The sequence below is a fragment of the Pollicipes pollicipes genome, unplaced genomic scaffold (assembly GCF_011947565.3).
Source record: "Pollicipes pollicipes isolate AB1234 unplaced genomic scaffold, Ppol_2.1 Scaffold_5620;HRSCAF=6650_pilon_pilon_pilon, whole genome shotgun sequence".
Taxonomy (NCBI): Eukaryota; Metazoa; Arthropoda; class Thecostraca; order Pollicipedomorpha; family Pollicipedidae; genus Pollicipes; species Pollicipes pollicipes.
The window spans coordinates 10043-31191 of NW_023596721.1; the positions used below are offsets into that span (position 1 = coordinate 10043).

At 56.5% G+C, this 21149-nt stretch overlaps 2 protein-coding genes across 2 annotated transcripts; one reads left to right on the plus strand and one right to left on the minus strand.

Annotated features, from left to right (window-relative positions):
* The first annotated feature begins 732 nt into the window (after positions 1-732).
* Positions 733-17533, plus strand: LOC119102117 (receptor-transporting protein 4-like). Its single transcript, XM_037225472.1, has 6 exons — positions 733-739; positions 1887-2037; positions 14982-15132; positions 15449-15619; positions 16877-17047; positions 17516-17533. The coding sequence occupies exons 1-6, from the start codon at positions 733-735 to the stop codon at positions 17531-17533; spliced, it is 669 nt and encodes a 222-aa protein (XP_037081367.1).
* Positions 17534-18693: 1160 nt separating this feature from the next.
* LOC119102116 (acetyl-coenzyme A transporter 1-like) lies at positions 18694-20928 on the minus strand. Its single transcript, XM_037225471.1, has 3 exons — positions 20738-20928; positions 19971-20076; positions 18694-18899 (listed from the first exon to the last, which is right to left on the minus strand). Exons 2-3 carry the CDS (start codon positions 20049-20051, stop codon positions 18735-18737), a joined length of 246 nt encoding a protein of 81 aa, XP_037081366.1. The 5' UTR covers positions 20052-20076; positions 20738-20928; the 3' UTR covers positions 18694-18734.
* Between the last annotated feature and the right edge of the window lie 221 nt (positions 20929-21149).

Below are 21149 nucleotides of genomic sequence, written 5' to 3' on the forward strand. Positions count from 1 at the left end.
TGGCCGAGGAACGACCCGGGGCGGAGGCCGTGCCCTCAAAGGTCAGCCAAAGGGACTCGTCGCGCATGTGAGAGGGTCCCCCTAACGACAAAGGTGTCTTCTAAATCCGAGACCACCGATGCTGAACGGTTGGCTCTTAGTCGGCTTGAACACTGGAGTTCCATTTACGGAGCAGTGACATGGCCAGTGTCCGCATTTGTTACTGAAGGCCTCCTGCGTTGACCGGGACCCCTGGAACAAGGTGACTCGCTGTATCAAGGCTCAAAGTGATTTACAGGGGAGCCTGTGTCGGCAAGGGGCTCCTAGTCGACCAGAGACACATTTGCTGAAAAAGAACAGGACGGGAACGGGGAAGTGAGATAGCCATTTGCGTTGGTCGAGTTCCTCGTTGCCTGGCATGGAATGGAAATGTTCTCGGTGAAATGGTCCACAATGAGACAAAAGAAGGGTCTGGCCAGTCATGAACTTTACGACCGGACGGGGGCTGGCCCTTCAGGGCCTCTGATCTTAGTCAATTGTGGTGATTGTTGCCTTGCCCATGTCCCTGCCTTTGCCCTCGCCATTGCCCTTGCCGTTGCCGTTGCCCCTACCCTTGCCGTTGCCGTTGCCGTTGCCCTCGCCACTGCCCTTACCCTTGCCGTTGCCGTTGCCCTTGCCCTTGCACCCCTTGTCCGTGTCCTTGTCCTTGTCCTTGTCATTGCCCTTCCGCCCGTATCGGTGGTTGTAGCCCCCATGTCTGGTCGGTTACTATAGCAGATTTTAACTGGCAGCAATGGTGACGACTCAGCCTTTTGGTGATGAACTGGCCTTTCCGGCTGGCTTCTTCAGTTGATGATCAGGGTGTGATCAGGGTGTGTAATGGAATTGACCGTCCTGGTTGTCAAATTAATTTTGTTTCTGTTTTAATCGGAGCTATTCATTGCTTCTGCTTAAATTCTAACTGGGACTTTCACTCGCTCGGCCTCCTGACGTACAGGCATAGGTAAATTAAAATTGATTGGGAAGCGAGATAGAGAAGCGAGCGTAAAAGTAATGACCGCCTTTCGTTTCGACCTGGACAAGCCCTTGAAACGCAGCATGCGAAGGCAGCACCGCCAGGGCAACTTATGTTAAATTTGAGGAAGACGCTGGCGGTGGCATTGTCTCAGTGCCGTGCTCTGTTGACGTTGGTGTTGGCGAGGATCAGAGTACAGGGTCAGAGAGCAGCCAAACCGTTGTGGCCTGATATGTGCGGCAGGTGTACTCGCACCTAAATAACATGCATATGTTCTCCGAAGGACAGCACGTCAACACGTGCTCCGTTCGCCACGATCTTGGTAAATGGAGGGTACGGCCCAAGGGTGATGTGCTACCTGTCCAAGGTGGTTTGGTTGCTTTAAGTAGGTGACCATCTTTGGACCAGCCATGATGTCACCTAACTACTAGCAAACGAACGTCAATTGTAATAATCAAGCTTTCTTTGTGCGTAACAACGATGATAATATTGGGCCGATCAATTACACGCCGCTTAAAAAGCGTTTGCTATTTTGTCTCTACTGTGCGTCGTGGGTTTTCCTTCAACACTGGTGTCTAGTCTTATGCTTCAAAAACATGAAGTATAGCTTTTGCACTTGCTGTGGTGATGCTGAAATGTTTCTGCGGTGGAACGAATAGTGGTTGGCTTTTGACGTTTCTTGGAAATCGGTGTATGCTCGTAGATAACGTTTCCACAATAGACCATTTCGCCTCGGCCCGATTCCGTCCACGCACCTTCCGACCTTTCGCAGTACACGCAGTGCCTCTTGCAGGCAATACATTTTCCAATCGAGTCGCCGAAGCAACGAACGCTCATTACACTACCCCTTATTGTGGCCGGCGTGCCTGTGACCTTGATTCGTCCCTTTCAGACAACGGCTTGGTGGCTGTGCACGTGCGGCACGAGTCCTATACGGTGGAGCCCGCCTTCCCAGGCCCGATATGCGTGCTCTATGTGAAGGACCCCGCCGGCGTGCTGCACGTCTGTGTACCCATCCAGGAGTTCGGCTCCCAGGTGGAATAGTAAGTGCTGCCACCTATATGGCCGCCAGTGCTGCACCAATATGGCGGGTCATGTGGTCTCACGGGCGGCGGGGTTCCTGACAAAACTATGTAGACCATGTTGGTATGAGTTTGTGGTATAGATTTAGCATGTCTCAAGTTCGTCGGGTTGAATGAACGAAGGTCTTAATTACTAAGGTAAAGGATGCATGGGTTGAAGGCGGCATGGTGAAATGTTCGTCGGGAAATACTCAATAATGAAAATGTGTGCGTGCGCAAAAGTTCTAAATGGGGAAAGTCACAAAAGTTTCGTATGACGGGAGCCCGTACGAAAAGGTTTGTTGGCCGATATAATAAACAAGTACCCTAAGTTCTCGCACAAATGCTCGGCAGAGGTAAATGTGTGATAAAAGCATGTACGTGCGCAAAAGTTTGTATGCAGATGCACAATGTAAGTTCGCATATAGATCGTCCTTTGCATGGGGCCTCGGATGAAGTGTCACTGCGGGCCCGCGATACCGGAGGGCGGGGGTATGGGGGGGGGGGGAGGGGCGTGCGACCTTCCTCTGGCTGCGATCTTCCTCCTGTGGCTGTTCATCCGTGGTCGTTTGCGAATCGGGCCATGCGCCCGAATTTGACTCTCAAAGGATTTTTGGCGAATACGGTTCCTTCACGTATGTACCAAATATCATGTGCAAAGATTTGCTCACGAAGTTCGTTCATTGTGAATTCAGCCGTGGGTGTCAATATAATTTTTAAAACCCTTTGCTTAAACGACTTCTCCATGCGCTCCGTAAACCGATGCGAACATTTGCCCGTACAACGTTTAGGATGAGATTTTGCGTCTGTTTCGACACGTAACGAACTATTTAAAACATTCGCGTGCCAACAATTGCATTTTACGTATGCACGGTCTTTCCATATGAACATGCGGCGTGCTGTGTGCTGCCGCATGGGGCTGGCCGTGCGTGTGCTGCCATCTAGTGACGCGCTCTGCGATGTTCCCAGGTGGCGGCATCCGTCCGGGTCAAATTTTGGATTCCTCTTTCTACGCCCTCGACGGACAGTTTGCTTCGAATGGCAGGATGTTGGGGTTTCTTGTTTCGAAACAGGGTGATTTCTGGGCATCACAGGCAGTGGAGTAGGCAAGGGCACAGGAGCCCCCCCCCCCCTAATTCCTTAGATCCTGAGGTGCCCGAAAGGCCGCTCGCGACCAGCGAGGAAGTGCCCGATTTGAGAGCCCGGGGCCCGGGAGACCAAGGGCCACGCAGGAGCCGTGTTCCGGTTTTTTTTTTTAGCTGAGCGGGGCTTTCAAATGTCAATGAGAAGGCTCTTTGCGCCGATCCGGGGCCCTTGAGTCGAAGAGGGCTGCTTTAACGGTAACGTATCTCTAGCACCGAACAGTCGGCTCCGTATCGGTCCGAGCCTGAGGGCCCTGTTTCGAACGGGCACTGAACGGGCCCCGTTTCGGTTGGTGTTCACAGTTCCTAACAGCGGCCCCGAGTCGGCCAGGGGAATATTTGCTGAACAGGGTCGGGGACGGGACCCCAAATGCCAGAGGGCCTGTCGCGTTGGTCGGCACCCTCGGACAATGCGAGGGACTTAAAGAACGTACAGCGAGAGTCCACAATGAGACGATGGAATTGCCTGGTATCAAGGTCTCCAGTACCGAAGTGCAGTACTCTTCATCCAATCTCAGCCAGCGGCTCGGAAAGCCGAACTGGAGTCTTTTTGCTTATCACTGGACTGCACAGCTTCGAACAAATAATATTTTTGCCTCAAGAAAACCCTTACGTTCATCCGGAGCCAGTGGCTCGGATCAGAGGGCCTCCCGAGCCAGGGAGTTGCCCGATGCGCGGCTGATTCCTCTAAGGGCTTCTAGATCGACCAGGTGACCCCGCATCGCCAGCATGGCAGCCAGTTAGCGTCCTGCGTGGGACAGAACGGTCCTTCAGCCCCTGGCTGCGAAAGCTTATGTGTTCCCTAGTGCTTTTCAGGGCGCCGCTTGCCTGCAAAATGTATGGGGTTTCCATAGTGTTCAGTGAGATCAAAATAAGGTCAAATGAAAAGGGCCAACTCATATTGCAGGGGTACGTCTAGCCTTTTTTCAGAATCAAGATGAGAAACAAATCACGTTTTGTGCCAGCGCACTCGCAATCAGAGGGGGGGGGGGGGGGGGGTAAGGACACCGGTGACCGGGGCTGTGGTTTCCAACAAACCGAGCGGCGTTGGCCGCTGCATTGGACTGCGGTTGGCGCCGAGCGCGCGAGGACGGCCGTCGTGGAATAATGATTCCGAAAGTCGTTAAGCATCAATTCGCACCATTCAAAGATAAGCTGGATAAGCTGGGCGCCATTTGATCATTGCAGTCAGCGCGCCTCAAAGCCCGAATCATCATTATCATCCAAAGATAAGGCTAGGACGTGTATTTCACCTATACGATTTTGGGGTTTTCCTCTCAACAGATCGACAGTTTCAGCAGCACGAAAATAGAGACTCCGCCTTTACTTGATGATAGTGGCCGGGCCGACACTGCGCGGCCGATGGCTGCAGCACGGGACGTCAAGGTTTTGCTCATGTATACGAGCGCGCGTCGTCAGACCTATATTGCACAATTTTTCCCTACCCATTCTGAAGGCAGGTTGATCATTCCTGGACGATAATGAATAGGCCATGTTAATAAAAATGTGTGACTACAACTCCATCTACATTCGGTGCCTTTACGGCTTTCTCAATACCGCTGTATTGGGCGCCAAATGACCCCGGCGGTCGGAGCGTGGAATACGCCAATAAACAACACAAATATCGCTGCATGTTCCAGAAAAGTGCCGTCGAAGCCCCTGAGTGACATGTCCCCTGCTGAGATGAGTCGGCCGAACCGTTGTGAAGTGAAAAGCACCTCCGGGCTGCTGTCGGCCTGGTTCCGTCAGTTAATGATTGCAAACTGAAAAGATTAACATCTTCCGGCGTCCTTTTGCTTCTGTTTCAGTGAGCGAAAATAATTTTAAAAATCGAGTCATGCCCTCTTGAAATCCAGTGCGTTATCCAGTGTTCTTGTGTTCGTGGCGGGGGGTGGGGGGTGGGGGCGAAGGCGGATCGAGAATGTCTTTCACCAGCAGGGCCTTTTGTCAACCCTGTACGCCTCCCCTTCCTCCCCCGGCTGCGGCCCCTTCACCAAGACTGACCGCGCCCCTGATCATATGACTTCGCGTTTCAAGCAAAGTTCCCGGGGTTGGAACTGAAAAGTGCAAATGCCGCCGCTCCTGTAATGGAAGTGGTTCAGTAACGGACACAAACGTAAGCGGAACACATGGGGCTACCCATAACATGCACTACTGGCGAAAGTAAGCCGATGTAAGCAGAACTAGAGCTAAGAAGCGGCGAGATGATTAGATAAACGTAGCGTCTGTTGAGCGGTTCCACGGACAGCTGCCGTGTCATCGCGGAACTCTGTAACTGGGTTGGGGAAGGTTGGCTTGTGTGGGAGGCCCGGCGATGATACAATCTAATGCGGTCGCCACCCTGACCGCAGCCTTTTCTAGGCGTTGTGCCATCGTTAAGTAGATATGTCAGAGCTAGTGGTGCCGCCGTTTGAGAAAACCGGCCGCCCGAAGACAGCGAGTCACGTTTGGCCAGGGAATCGTCAAGCGGGAGTGCCACCGCGTGCCTCACCCCGAGCGCGCCGAAGGATCTCGAGCGCTCCTATTTGCATATTTTGACGCACAGTGCGATGTCTCATCCTCGGTATCTTCCGGTATCCTCACTTCTGTTTTTTTCCCTTTTCACACGAAGCCATTTGGCCATATGAACGAGGAAGTAGGAAGCGGCGATATGTATGCAGAGTAAACTGACTGGATGTTGAATGCGAGGGCCGCCCGAGAGCAAAACGGGGGAAGGGGAAGAGCAAATGCTTCGTGATATTTTTCCAGCATAAGCTATTTATTGCCATCTTCCATCGTCCTTTGCGGACTTTGGGGTTGATTTGGACGTTGCAGCAAAGGGGCCTAGAATGACGTCGGGAAAGTGGCCAAGGCCCTCTAAGGAGATACCGAAAATCGTTGACCATCAGAGCTAGTACAGAGTAGTTTTGTTCAAAACTGCCATTACCTCACTCGTTTGAGGGCCCAAATAACACCAATTTTACGAGTGCCTGTGAAGGGTCATGCCGTACGCTGTGATAAGTTGTGATAAACTTTGTGGTAAAATGACGTGGTCGTTTTGAAAGGTGTGCCAAAGTCCATTTAAGTGATTTTTCAAAAAGCAGTTATCGAATGAATGAACGATGGCTGTAATGGATGAGCGAATGATGCATGGCTCTGAATGCTTTCCTTTACTGTTTCATGTTGCGAGGAATAATGCAGTCATGGCCATCTTGTAATTGTGCTTATCTAAAGGGGTGCATTGTTCAAAGTACTTCCACCTTGCGTTACTTCCTTCCGTTGCGTGTCGCGCCGTGGCTTTCCCGCGCGGAGCTGGAGGGAGAGGGGGCTCGGGCCCGCTGTGGTTTACCGTGGTGTCGCAGGCCGCGGGTACACATCGGTACATATGTCCAGTCGGGTCCAGTCGGGTCCGAGCTGGAGATGGCATCCGCCTACAGTTCTTCGTTGTCATCGTCATTTCAGACTGTCCCAAGCGTATCAGTTGATCTGACTGTCCCGGACGCCATACTGCCATACTCGTATCAGTTGACCTGACTGTCCCGGAAGCCATACCCGTATCAACTTGATTGCCCCGGACGCCATACACGTATCAGCTGACCTGACTGTCCCGGACGGCATACTCGTATCAACATGATCGCCCCGGACGCTGCACACGTATCAGATGGCCCGATTGCCCCGGACGCTACACACGTATCAGATTGCCTGGTTGCCCCGGACGCCATACTCGTTTCAGCTGACCTGACTGTCCCAGACACCATACTCGTATCAGTTAGCATGATTGCCCCGGACGCTATACACGTATGAGATGGCCTGATCGTACCGGACGCCACACTCGTATCAACCTGATTGCCCCGGACGCTACACACGTATCAGATGGCCCGATTGCCCCGGACGCCACACTCGTATCAACCTGATTGTCGCGGACACCGTACTCGTATCAGTTAGCCTGATTGCCCCGGACACCATACTCGTATCAGCCTGATATTCGCGGACGCCGTACTCGTATCAGCTAACTTGATTGTCCCGGACGCCATACTCGTGTATCAGTTACCAGATTGTCCCGGACGCCATACTCGTGTATCAGTTACCTGATTGTCCCGGACGCCATACTCGGTCTTCAGCGCAGTGCGGTTGAACTAATTTATGGCTCGGAAGCTTCCGTCCTTAATCACGGCGGGCAGAAAGTGACGTCGGACTTGTTTTACATTTCCACGTATAAATTGACTGGGAAGGCTCATCATCATAGGTGCTTTGTTTTGGACTGGTCTGCGTACTTATAACGTACCCGTACTTGTTGTGTACTTGTAACGTTATGCAGCGGGGAGAAGGCGACCCCATCTTCGTTTTCAGCTCGCTGCTCGGATCAGAGTAAGCGGGTAGGTCCCACATGAGAAGCGCAGAAGTAATGCCAGTTGGAGTACTGGCGTGTGTGTCGTGATGAATATCCTCTTGAGACTCGCGGTATCGCCTACGTCGCGATGGTGGCATAGGTGGTCCAGGTTTACAGCCCTCGTTCCCGAGGTTTCGAAATCAGTCATCCTCTCTGCCAAAGAAACCTTCCTCCGTTTCGGACTCTCCCTTTAACCGCGCGAATTCATGCTGTCATGGATGCAAAATCACCCAGCTATATTCGCCGTCCGAAGGCGCATGGCCGAGGCGGTATTTTATGCTTGCTTGCTTTATGCGATGCTTTTTGGCCTCTGAACGGCAGATATTTGCAGAGTAAGACCCTACTTCGTCACGGACCACTGCTCTGGGAGCTACGGAGTCCTGGCGATGTCGCGCATCCACTCATGAGATCAGGGGACGCCGCATCCATGCCTGGCCAATTAACATAGCCGTGGGTGAGGACATGCGGCACCTGGACAGCAGCCCGCGACGACTGGACAGCTCTGGGACCTCACGCGACTAGATACACGGCCTGATTAATGAGAACGCTGAAAACGGTGTGGTGCGGCCGGTCGGGGGCCCGCAGTGGACGCCGCGTGTCCGGCCCCCCGCCGGTCCGGTTACCGATGGGGGGGGGAGGGGGGGGGGGCAGGCGCGGCCTTTTTTTGGCCAGAGCTTAATTTGACGCCTTTTCCCGCGAATAAGATGTCCGACCGTGGGAAAACTGCAGACCGGACCATTGTGAAAGCGGTCCCAGTCATGCAAGCGATTCCCAGTGTTGAGTGGCGCGTCAGTTCTGGGTGTTGTGTGCCACACCGGTTCTGCGACGACTGGATTTCTGGGTCTTGAGCTGGCGAACAGGCATTTCACCGAAGCTCTTGGAAGGACCAGAGTTTAAATCGCGATTAGGATATTTATTGCGTCGCTGGATTTTTTTTCTGGCTTACTTGTCTTTTCGTGTGATGTCGCACACCAATCGGGAAAGGGAGCACGCATTTTTCGGTTGCGATGGGAAGGGGAAACATTGCTGTCATGGTGCTGGAAGTGTTGTTTTTAGTTGGCCCGTTGTAACGAGTACCTGTGTGTATATATTGCTGGAACGCCAGTGTTTCTCGTTTTAGAAACCACGGAGCTGGAAATGTTCTCGGAAGGACCAACCGCCATATTCCTTTTGCCTGTGGCACTGGCATGCCTAGGAAAGGGCTGGGCATGGGTGGCATTCTCGCATAGCCGCTTTGTGCTAAGGTCCGATTGTACCTCAGGCTTCGGAGTGTGTTTGTGCCGTTTGAAGAGCTCTGAAACCTGACGACTACCAGCACATCTGTTTAAAATATAGGTCAAATAACCTAGCGCGGTTGGAGGCGGCGGAGGTCTCATGTGCTCCAAGGTACTGTAAGCTTGGCTTTGTAATTCGCGTGCTGTTTGTAAACCTGGTTTGCTGAAATCGACAATATCTTGGTACTAGAGGCACAACCTTTACGACCGTAATGTTTATTTTGTCAGTTCTTAAAGGGGCGATCTCATTGCACGGCCCGCTCACCACTAAGGAAGTGATGTTTTTCATTTGCCTGCCTTTTTCCAATGTGTGTGTTCTTAAGTTAGCTTTACACTTATTCATCTCCCTGTCGACTTGTAGTCCCGAGTTTTTGTATTCGATTTTGTTGACGATTCGACTTTTATCTCTGTCCTTATGTTGTCCCTTGACTTTTTCCGATTCGACTTTTGCGATCGACTTTGAAGTGTTTAGTTGGTATCCCTGTTCACTTAATCAATTTTGGCTTTATCTTTCGACGTTTTACGATTCGTCTTTTATCTCAGCTTTTTCTGATTCGACTTCTGCAGCCGACTTATGCTGTTCGACTTTTTCATCCGACGTTTTCCATTAGACTGTCTGGACCCCACTTAAAGTCCGCAGGCTCGCACGTGCGAGTTAAAATAGCTCAGCGGTTCCCCCAGTACTTATGACCTGACAACGGCCCTCGTCAGATATCGTCGTCATGACGACGGCAGGCACGACAACTGCGATTGTCCGCAGAATGAGGCGGCGCTTTGGGGCTACCAAATGGACTGAATACAGTCCGTGCGTGAAGTGGCGTTTGTAGCCGCCACCTTCGAAAAGACAAAACAAAAATAAGCGGCGTTCCTTAACTGGAGTGTTCCACACTTGAATGTATTGAAGCAATTATTTTATATGATATAAGCTCACTATCGGTAAACTTATTAATGAAAAGGGCTGCTCCAGATGACAATTTCTATTTTGAGTAAATATGCTCTTCAATGCGTCATTACTTACGTCGTCATACCGCGCACACTATTGACCGACAGCCAAGTGTTGGCCATTATATCTGGAAGTCGTGCTCTCGAACGCCAGATATGAATGACTGGACAATTGTATTTGCCTCGGCCTTGGTCGCCGCTCGGCTCATGGAATGATAGAAGTTGAATGACTTAGGCTGAAAGGCCTAGGGATTCAGAAGGGCAGGGCTTTCCGTTCGCTCTTTCAATGTCCCCATTACATATTGCTGGTGCTGCGGGGACACTACCCAGTGTGTTTATTACACGTAATGAGTCCTTAGGTTTCACCAATGTATGTTTTTGAAGCATGCCGCAAAAGGTGGGACACTGCTCTTTTGCTAACACAGGTAATGATGTTCAGATAACGGGCACCAAACTGTCCTGACATTGGCATTTCTATGATACCAAAATAGATCTTAAGCGCGGTGATGCCGGTTTCCAACTATAGTTAAGAAGAAAGAGCCAGACAGTGTGTCATGTTAAACATTTGTTTGGCCGCCCGAGATGATGGCGTGGCGGTCGACGCGTACACAGCGATTGCATAGTAATCGTTGTGTAAACATTGGCTTACGTGGACCAGTTTCCCGCGTCTCGAATGGCATGTCACGCGGACGCGGTCTCAGCCACGTCATGAGGGGCACACTGAAGTCGTTGGTGGACGCCGGTGCCAGACCCTGGCCGAAGCCCGGCGTGCGAAAGGTGGCTGATGGCGGCGCGAAACCCATGTCTCCATACGGAGACGGACGTGCTTACCTCGGCCACCAGTGCGCACGACCGGTCACAGTAGGCCGCCATACCATACCGCAGGATGGGTCAGCTGCAGGCCGCCATACCATAAAGGATAGGTCGGCAACAGACCGCCGCCATACCATACGATAGGCTGGCTACAGCCAGGTGGCATAGCAACAGCGTACCCAAGCGGCAAGAAAGTCACCACCCAACAAAGCCATTACCGCGAAAAGAAACTGGAAATGTGATCCGACGATATTGTGTCAATCGGTGCGTCCATTACGTAACCGTTTTTAACAGCGCCGCCGCCAATCCGTCCAGGGGAACGGCTTAACTAAGCCGGCAAAGGCCGCAATCAAGAACGTTATTTCTTGCCGCGCTGCCACCGCGTTAAGGCATGCGGGCGTGGCTAGCGTTGTGCGGGACTGTGAGCCAAGCGTGGAGGATGTGCTTGGATTTGACGCAGGTGCGAGGTAGCACGTTAGCGGGCGATTGAAGGCGTCAGGCGCAAGACGAAAGATCCGGGCGCGACGCCGCTGCAGGACATTGGCGAACCCGTTCTACACAAAGGGGTGACGCTTTTGCCCCGTCAAGATAACATGTCGCTTTTGTAGTCGCGTGGTATATTGCGTTGTTGGGCGGGGGGAGGAGGGCTTTACGACTTGGCCTTACGGGGTTCTTTACTTGCTTTAAGTAGTCCTAGATCTTATAAAATAGCCGGACTTACTTCATGTACTCAGCCGTTCAGAGTACGGCGCGAGCTCTTATCTAACTCGAGAAGCGTGGTGAACAGCACGCTTCGCGCGTAACACTCGTAAGCACCGAGTACATAGAGAATATGTGACACTTAAGGGGCCATAAAATTACCGCTAGTAGAAGTGGCCGAAAGCCCAAATATCATAATCGTCTTAACGACGCAACCAGCAACTGAGGCATGGCGTGGCCTGTTTCTCAGCCTGGCAGGAAGGGCAGGCACCACGAGAAATCGAACCCCGTACGTCTTGTTTCCCTGACGCACACTGTAACCACGGGCATCTTTCCTGTGGTACATTGGTCATTACCTATGCTATCGCATGGTTTTGGCTTGATCAACGCCGTCTGGCGTTATCAACCCCTGGCTTAAAATATAACGTAATTTGTATGGTGGAAATAGCCGACCTTCAGGACACCAGAAGGTACTTTTCAAGACGAGATATCAAGCAATCATCGCGTGATCTATAAAATACTAGTGCTTCCAGCGGTGTTCATGGCAGACAGCTAAGCCGAAAGGTTCCGAACGTACATGGTGCATGACCTGCGGTGAGCCCCCCCCCCCCCCTCCCTCCGCCGGATGATATGTTCCGAGGTCATGGTAGGCTCTCAGTCTTAGTCCTGGGCTTAATACTTCCAACGTCGTCATGGTCGTGATTCTAGCAGCCTGCACGACAACATAAGCGCGGAGCAAACTTGCTGTTTGGTAATTTGAACGCCGATGTCCTTTAGAAAGCGAAAGGCACGAGATGACTGCGCAGCCGACGCGTCGGAAAGCCCTAATGCCAGCCAGCCGTCGGTAAGTTAGTTTGCAGCCCCACACTCGAACTTATCCGTTTGTGTTGCAGACAGCCCTCAGCACAGCACTGTAACCAGGGTTGGAATGTGGCAGCTTGAATGATAGCATTGATGTCCTTGGTACCGTGGTTTCCAGCCTCGTGCCCGGTGCGGGTCAGCGGGGCCTTTCGGGCTTAGCGGCCGGTGTTCCCAGCAGTCTGTGGCATACATACGGTATGTCCGGTGCTTGGATATGGGTGTCTGAAGGATTGGTCATCTCACTGTCTCTGTGTTTCTAGAAGCTTATGCATAGATGCTTATGCTGTGGTAGTAAGTGTGGCAGTTCGATTGGCTAATCATTTGTTTTTCATAATAGTTGAACAGCTTCGGAATATGTTGCGTTCAACCCGCCGTGCGTTTTGGGTTTAGATGTTTTTGGTCAGTGTTCGCTCATTGCCATCAGTGCTACGGAAACATCGAATATTTCATCTAATGTATCATTGATTGCTCTGATCTTTGCTTAGCCAGTGTGTGTGAAGATGTTGTCGGCTATTTTCCGCATTCGAACCCCGTGCTACGATTGCAATGCCGTGAACATAGACCTTTGCCTCTGCGGCGGTGAGGTTTTGGAAGAATATTTTGTTATGTTTGGATGCTCGCAGATATGTTACGTAAGATTTAGCGGAGCACCCGATTTCGTAAAAGTTATTCCAGTGCCGGTTCGTTCCCCGAGTGCACCGGACCAGCTGACGCTACGCCCTTTCTTGAGAGATGTCCTCTCTGTAGATGACACGCTCCTGATGATGTCGGCTCCGAAGCTTCCAGCGCCGCGCTAGGATTGCGGCTGCTGAATCGAGGGCTATGTCTTCTGACCCAATCAACCAGTCCTCCGACATCTGGCCCAAACCAGCCTATGTCCCCTGATCCAACCAACCAGCTGCCCGGTACCAGACGGAACCCAGCTTAGGTCCCCTGCCGCAGCCAGTCAGCCCTCTGGCACCTGACCCGACCATCCCAGCAAGGCTACCGAGTCTCCGCCGCTTCTGTGGGCCTGTCGCGACTGTGCCGGCCGGGTCGGGACGGGTCGGGCCAGGCCGGAGCGCCGGAGCGCCGGCGAAACCGGTCCCCGGTCCGCACACGCCCGGCCGGCCCGCCGCGTGCGCCGCCGGCGCTGTGCCATCCCGAGCCTCGCCTTGCCGGCTGTCGCGCGCTCGTTATCTTTAGTGGTTGGGGCAGCCGTCTTGGCATGGGAGTTCTGCGAGCCGGTGGGCGGCCGACGGCACGGAGATGTTATCGTTCCGGTCCTGGCCGTATTTACGCTATTGCTGACCGAGTCCTGCGGTCGTGTCGGGGCTTAGTGAGGCGCGTAGCAACAGGCCGCCACAGCGTCGGCCGCGCCGGCCGATGTCGGCCAGACGCCGCTGGTGGGTGCGGAGCCTGTACGCCATGTGGGGATGCCCGCGCTGCTGCCGGTCGCCGCCGCCGGACGTGAGGCAGGCTGCAGGGCCTCGTATATGTGACACAGCTCAAAGGAATGGCCTGCGGATCCGCGTGTCGGCGTAGCCCTGAGGGCTGTGACCAATTGGTGGGCGCCAGGCTGGCAGGCGTCTCGAGGGCGCCTAGTGCGGCCCCAGGCAGTGGCTGTGTGTGTCTCCTGGACGCGCCGGTGCCTTTGGCCTGGCACCCGGCGCGTCCGCCCGCAGGCCGGCCGCCCTCCGCCCTCCGCCGTCGGCGGCCGGCGTGGTGCGACCGGAAGGCGTGATGCGGTAGCGACGGCCAGGGCATGTCCGGCCGGAGCCGGAGCGGAGCCCGCGCACCGGTCACGGACGGCCAGCTGGGGACGCTCCTCACCGGCCGCGGCCGCCCGTGTCGGCACTTGGCTGATGATCAATGCGGCCTGCGGTGAGCGCGATCGCCTTTCCGGCGGCCGGTGCTGCGGTTCTTGCGGTTTTGTCCGCGATCGGCGCGGGGTCGCGGCGGTCGCCTCGCTGATTGAGGCGTTCGTGTCGGCGACAGCTGCGGCGTCCGCCACGCTAACGGCCGGATAACAGGCGGCTTCCGGCGCCGTCCGCACCTGATGGCCGCCGGGCGACGGCAGAGTTCTGCGGTCGGTCTGATCGTGCAGAGCGGTTCGACGCCGGCCGATTTTGCGGTCGAGGGGCACCGCGGAGGCGCCCCGTGAGCGACGCGACCGATCGGGCCCGTGGTTGAGCCGGCTGGTCGCCGGGCGCGCGGCACGCTCCCCGTAGATTGCATTGGTAATTCGTGTGACGTAGCGCGCGTGACGTCACACGCTGTGACGTCATCATGCCAACGAGCGATTGGTCAGCAATGGACCGACAGGCCGGGAGGTCCGTCACCTTGATGGCTCGCTACGAATGCTATACACTCAGCTTAAGGAAGATTCATCGGATACGTGACAACGAAAAATTCCTATCAAATCCCTGCACGTCCCGGTGCGGGGCAGTCGTGCCGCCCACGTTGGAAACTTCGCACGTCGTATATTACATGTCCGGACATCCGGCGCCGTGGACATTAATCTATAACCGTGAAAATATGACTCCGCGGATCACGCGTGTGTGAGAGTGAACAGTGGTGTGCGCCGACTTGCTTAAGCGCATCCGGAACACTTGCAACCACTGATGAGCTCGATACGTCCTGCCGTGTTGGCATTTGTCGGATTTTGCACTCCGAAAGCAAACACCTGCTGGCTTATTCCGGAATCAAGATGAATCCAGCTCCGGGATCGGCCATGAAAAAGCAAATATCGAGCCGTTCGCCGGATCCGTATCCTTTCCTATCTGACCTTTTCGTCGGCTCTCTGCCGTGATGGCGTGACTGACACGTGTTTGTACCGTTTTCCAGTGGCATGTATGTGGTGTGGGTGACCAGTTTCGCCGAGCTCTTCAACCAGACGGGCCATCACTGGGCGCTGGTGCCGCAGCCGCCGTCCACGCCGAAGCCCGACCGCATCTGGCGGTGCTACAGCACGTCCGCCAAGATCCGATTCCGCTGTGTGAGTGTGCCTGTCGGCGCGAGGCCGCGGCTGGAGCCCGGCTCCGCGTGGGCCTGTGGCGCGGGCTGCAGGCCGCAGCGCGGCGCGGCCTTCGATGTGCAACGAAGACGCCGCGGCTTGTCTTGTATGCTGAGGCGGGATGCATGCGTGAGAGGGCGTATTGACGGTGCTGCACTCAGACGGGATCCCAGAGTGTGCGACTGTGCGCGATCTGTAATGTTCTGGAAGCGTGTTGCCACCTTCGCGCCATGGTGCCCTTTTGTCGTATGGGAGCGGTCGCAGCGTGGGCTCGTCTGATGCCGCCGTTTGTCCGCAGGACCGGTGCGGCAACAAATGGACGTCAATCCATGGCCAGGTGTCCTTCCAGTACTTTTTGCGCAAAGGATCGGGCGCGGGCACCGTCTTCTTTCAGCTGTTTGGCCAGAAGTGCTCCGTGTGCGTGCGCCAGCGGCTGCGCGAGCGCGTCTCTGCCACTGCGACCACCGCCGCCGGCCAGAGCGCGGCTACCGAGCCACAGCCAGCCGCCACCGCCGCCGCCCCCGCCGCCGAGCCAGCGGGAGCTGCCGCAGCCGCCGCCGCGGGCGACGAGGACGACGGCGTGGGCTACGCCAAACCGATGTGGTACCCGGACGAGGGTCCGACGGGTGAGTGGGCGCGACCGTTGCGGCTGTCCCCTGCGTCGGCGGCAGGCTTCCTGCCGGCCGCCCCCGCGCGCCTCGTGCGATGGCCCTGCCGCCGCCAACCGCTCATCCCGGCCGCAGCCGGAACCGGCGGGGGCGGCGGCGGCAGCGGCGTCTCGCCGGCCGGTTCGTTGAACGGTGGCCGGTCGGCGCTGGTTTTCCCCACGTTGGAGCAGGTCAGCACACGGCGCCGGTGGAACGCTCGCGCGCCGGCCCGGTCCGTTTGGCGAGCAGGCTCCCAATCCGCACCATGCCTGGCCTCGGGCTCCGCCGAGCGCGAGCCGTCGAGCCGCTTTCCCCCTGGCAAACCCAGCGTGGGAAACCGGACCGTCCGGGTCGCGGCATCCGCCCCCGCGCCGGGTGCCGCTACCCACGCGGGGCGTACCTGGGCGGGGGGGGGGGGGCGGCCCCCCCCCCCCACGCTCGAGTCCGCCGGCCTCTCCGGAGGCGTGCCGTGACGCGGCACCACGCGCCGGGGTCAGCCCGCCAGCAGGATGTCCCGGTGCGGCGCTTCTCAGCACGGGACGGCGGGCGTGGCGCCGCCCCGCTCCTGCCTCCAGCTCGCTGCCGCCGCGGTGGGCGTTCGCGCGAGAGGAGACGGCGCCGGCGCGTGGTCGGAGAGCTCCGCTGGGTCGGGCGGTTGGCGACGCTGGCGGGGAACTGACCTAGGAAGGTGGCGCCCGAGCCGCCGGAGGGCCGCTCCTCCGCAGCTGCCTGGGCCGAGAGGGACGGTCCCGCTGGGGCTTTCCGCCCGGCTTTAGTGATTGAGTAGGGTCAGGGGAGCGCAGATTCCGCACTCAGCAATGCTGGCTTGATTTCACTCGAACTTATGTCGCATGTTTGCAGATCGTCGGATATTTCGACGCTCAGCGAGCCGGGCGTTTTTCATATTTCTGGCACAAGCGTGTTTGACTGGTCTGTGGATAGCACATATGTAGCGTGCTCTTGGATGACTCCGCGTGGCAAGGAGACTGGCAGCAGGCGAGCCGCTTCCCGATTAAGGCTCTGTGATCCGTCAGGCGCCAAGCCGACCCGTCTCACCGTCACCCCCCCTCCTCATCCAGGTGTTGCTGGAGCTGTACGTCCAGGTCACCAGCAAGCTGTACCCGGATCTGCCGCGCGTGGTGCCGCCGTCCGGCCAGCAGCGCCGCTTCGGTCAGCCGCAACAGCAGCACGATCTCAGCCTGTGCCAGGGCTGCGCGGCCGGCATCTGCCGTATGAAGCGGCGCGGCCGGGTAGACCGCGGGCAGCGCGCACCGGATGGGGAAAGAGGTTGCCGTGGATTGCGTGGGAGCCGGCGGCGCTATCTGTGGGAGATGAACGGTGGGTTGTTGGGCGTGCTTTCCAGCAGACGCAGAAGGGGCTACGTTGTGTCGGCGGACCAGTGGCAGGAGGTGGGGGCTGGTAACGGGCGGAACGGGAATGCCGTTCATCCCCGGATGTTTTTAAGAAGCGCATTTTAACATGTTTTATTAGGCTAGTTTCAGTCGAACCGGCGACTTCCTTTGAGTTTTGCTTCCTCGCTGCGCACGACAGCGTCTCATAGTCATCATTTTATACGTGTTTGTGCGATGTGCATATGCACCAAGATGTTCGTGTGCCATCATTTATATACACATCGTTGTGTAGGCACTGTTTTAAGCGGAACAGATACACGGAAGATGCGGGTGCTGTTGCGCCCTCCGGAGCGCTCATTGTTTCAGAGGGTAGTGCGAAAGTGACACGTTCAACGAGGTTTCCAAGGACTAGCTGTCCCGGCTGGGGGTCGCGAGGGCCGCGGCCGCGGTGGTCGACGAGCTGAGATATGTTGCACTGGGTGGCCCGGCCGAAATCAGCAGCTGCTCGTGGCCGCGCCGACACGAAGTGACGTCCAACGCACGTGGTCCCTGCTCGCTTTCCGACACCAAGCATCACAACTCGCGGTCCAGGGGGCCCGGAAGACTGTAAATTAGCAAACACTTCCCTAACACGACGAAATTGAAGGCGATCAACGCGATCGACGACCTAAAATCGCGATCAACGACAACGAATTGCGTTAATGTATCACTACCCGCTTCGACCCGACTCTGTAAACGTCTTACTGGAAACAAAACTTTACGCACTGCACTTATCCAGCGCGAGAAGGACGTCATTGTCTTGCAAATGAATGAACAAAGTATCCCACTGAACAGGCCGAATACGACGCACATTTGTTGAGCGCGTAGGGCGCTCGTCATAAAGTAACCCTCCTTTAGCTACCTGCCCCCTCCCCTGATCGCAGGTGATGCATCATATCCTTCGAACACATTATATGCAATACGAGGCGCCGGGAAGCCAATGATATTGTCAGTGCTGTAGTGGGGCGCATCACTCCACGACAAAAACAAGACAAACCTGTTGCGGTTGCCCGTGCGGTTTCCCAAAAAAAGGCTTTCACCAGCGCGTGAACCCTTGGAATGCAACACAACATGCATCAGTTGTTACTAACAAATAAAGCCTCCACCAACTCTTGAGCACCAGGAATCAACACTTCACTTGAGCACCAGGAATCAACAGCAAACACTTCACGAACAAACGACACCCGCGACCAGCCTCGCGGTCCTATCCACTGACCGACGGGGCCAGGTAGAGCGGGAAACACTGGCTTCGGTCGACGGCCCCAACTGCACCCCGAGCTCCCGCGTGGCACCGCCGGCCGGCCCGTTTGTGCTGCAACTCACGGACGGGTTGGCTCCGTTCGGCGCATGGCCCTGCGGTGGCGCCGACCCGCAACCGACGCCAGGGCTGCCACGCTGAACGCCAGCCCCGACGCCGCGCTGCGGTGTTGGTGTTGGAGGCGGCGGGCCGGCGGGATGAGTCCCACCGCCAGCCGACGTCACATGGTGGCCTTCCGACACCAGGTCGACATGTCAGGCGTCATCACAAACCTAACCGGCGCTGACGTCACACGGTGGCCTTCCGACACCTCCAGGCCGACATGTCGAGCGCCTGCAGGGCGAGCAGGCGGCGACGGCCCCAGAGCAGCCAGAGGAAGCCGAGACAGACGCAGGCGGCGCTCTCCACATAGCCGTCCATACTAACGAGGCACGAGCCGCCCTCTCCGCAGTCCTGCCGGGCAGACGGCGGGTGTCGCTGAGGCGCCGGCGACGGGGGCGGGGGCGGGCTGGCCGCGGCGACGAGCCCGGGTCGAGCGGGCCATGGACAGGTTGGCCTGACACGACTTGGAGTGGGGTGAGCTGCTAGTGGCGGGGGGGGGAGGGGGGGGGGGGGTTCCGATTTGGCAGGTTTTGCGAACAGCGTGTTGACCCTGCAGAGGCTATGGCAGGTTACGAGGGCCGACGGTATGTCAACAATGGACAGCAGTCTTTACGACACTCATTCTGAACAGTGGGCAAACCGTTCATCCTCGGCCTCCGAAGGGATTCATCTCACCAGTTACACAAACTAGGGGACCAAGTGTAAAAGTTTGGACCCTGACGGCCATCAATGTCTGTAAACTACGTCGCAAACCATGACATCTGCAGACATCCAACACCATGACTGTAGTGCGAATGACTTGCACCGCCCGTCCTGGGTTTGAACGGGCCATGAGCGCGCGGCTATGTCTTGGAAAAGCTCTCACCGCAGTGGCACGTCACTTATCCGTTCGCTGGCTCGCATGCCATGTCGACCATACAGCGGTGCGGTACGACAGCCGTACAGAGAACGGGTGGACATTTCCAGCGCGCCCTCCTTGTGGTTACCGAGAGCCGGCGGGGCAGGTGCGGGTCGGTGGCCATACCACGCGTGTGGCCGTTGCATCCAACGAGAGATAGCTAGATGTGCCGGACAATCCGCAAACCAAAGCATTCCACGCGTTTCCGTGCCCGGGTTTGAACGGATGCGTAGACGAGGACGCGGTCACATAAGCAAGAGCACAGGCATGATCGGTCACAAGAATTAACTCGGCATACATGCTTTCACAATTTGATACTTTTCCACTTCAACAGCAGCATGGGGACGCCACGTATCCATGGCGGAAAGCCCACAACAGACAGCAGTCACCGTCCGCCAACACGCAGCCACGGTGGCCGCGCGTCGCAAGCACGTCCGTAACGCCGCATTGCGTCAGCCGGGTCGCTTTTCCCCACACGGCCCGTCTGCCGGGAGCGGGACGGAGTGGGCTGGAGCGGGTCTCACCTGGTCACTACCGCAAGGGCCACCCCCACCGCCGCCGCCGGCGCAGGCCCTCCAGGTCAGCCGGTCCACCATCCAGAGCATGAGCGTGGCCGGCCAGTTGCGGCACCTTTCGGGGTCCGAGAGGAGCGGTCAGCCAGCTTAAGGCGCACGCGTCACAAAGGTGCGGCGCACCTGCCACAGACGGGATGGACGGGTCCAACGGGCGACAGCCGGGGAGGGGTACCGATGTGGGCCGGGGACGGACGGCGGTGACGGTGTGGCGCCGTGGGAAGTTGATTGATACGTGGATCCCGGAAACATGATCACACCCTAACGCAAATATGATGCACATCACGCTTGTTCAGCGGGACGGCTCTCAGGGCAATGACACAACCTGGATTCGAACCCCGGTCCCCCAAACGGAAGCCGAAGACAATGAAGTCTCATATACGCCACATGGCGAGTCATCGCGACACTCATTTGACGGCAGTCGCGACAAAGGCCTCAAGCCCGGTTGATTACATGATGACAATGCCAACCAATACAGGTTTAGCTGCCAGGAAAGGCTAGACGAGTAAATACGTCACAACGGGCATTACAAGTACTGCAGTACCCAGCATAAGAGGGAACAGCAACATAATACCGCTCCGAGCTGCGGCTTACGTAAACAAACCCCAGAACGTTAACCAACCCTCCCTGCATCAGAGGGCGTCCAATGGCGCCGCTCGAGCCAACCCCCAGCACCTGACGGCCCGGGCTGGGACCACGGCGCCGCCTCGGCTGCTCACCCAGGTTGGTGACAGTGTTGAGCAGCGTCATGTACGTGCCGTCCATGGCCGGGTCGGAGATGCGGGCGAAGAGCGCCATCACCGACACGAACATGGAGTAAAGCGTGACCTGATGCAGCACGAACACGGCCAGGATGAGCCCGTAGTAGCTGAGCGGGAACGAGATGTCCTCCAGCCGGAACAGCGGCGTCACGTACCAGGCCGGCCATCACCAGACCGAAGAGCAGCCTGGCGGACGCGGCCGCAACTGTTAGTGTCGGAGGCGGACGCCAGGGCGCCAGGCTCACAGTGCGTATGTGCCGCCGTCGCGTGTTAGCGGGGGTCCGAGTGTGTTAGCAGCCGTGGGAAGTCCGCTTTGATAACATCACGCGCATGACTGAGCAATGCTGACCTGAGCCCGCTGGTCCGCTCG

Coding starts and splice junctions, on each gene's coding strand:
- LOC119102117 (XM_037225472.1), top strand. Junction 15,133..15,448: donor CCAAGATCCGATTCCGCTGT/GTGAGTGTGCCT, acceptor GTTTGTCCGCAG/GACCGGTGCGGCAACAAATG. Junction 15,620..16,876: donor CTGCCACTGCGACCACCGCC/GCCGGCCAGAGC, acceptor CTCCTCATCCAG/GTGTTGCTGGAGCTGTACGT.
- LOC119102116 (XM_037225471.1), bottom strand. CDS start 20,051: ATGCTCTGGATGGTGGACCGGCTGACCTGGAGGGCCTGCGCCGGCGGC. Junction 18,900..19,970: donor GCCCTTGCGGTAGTGACCAG/GTGAGACCCGCT, acceptor TCTGCCCGGCAG/GACTGCGGAGAGGGCGGCTC.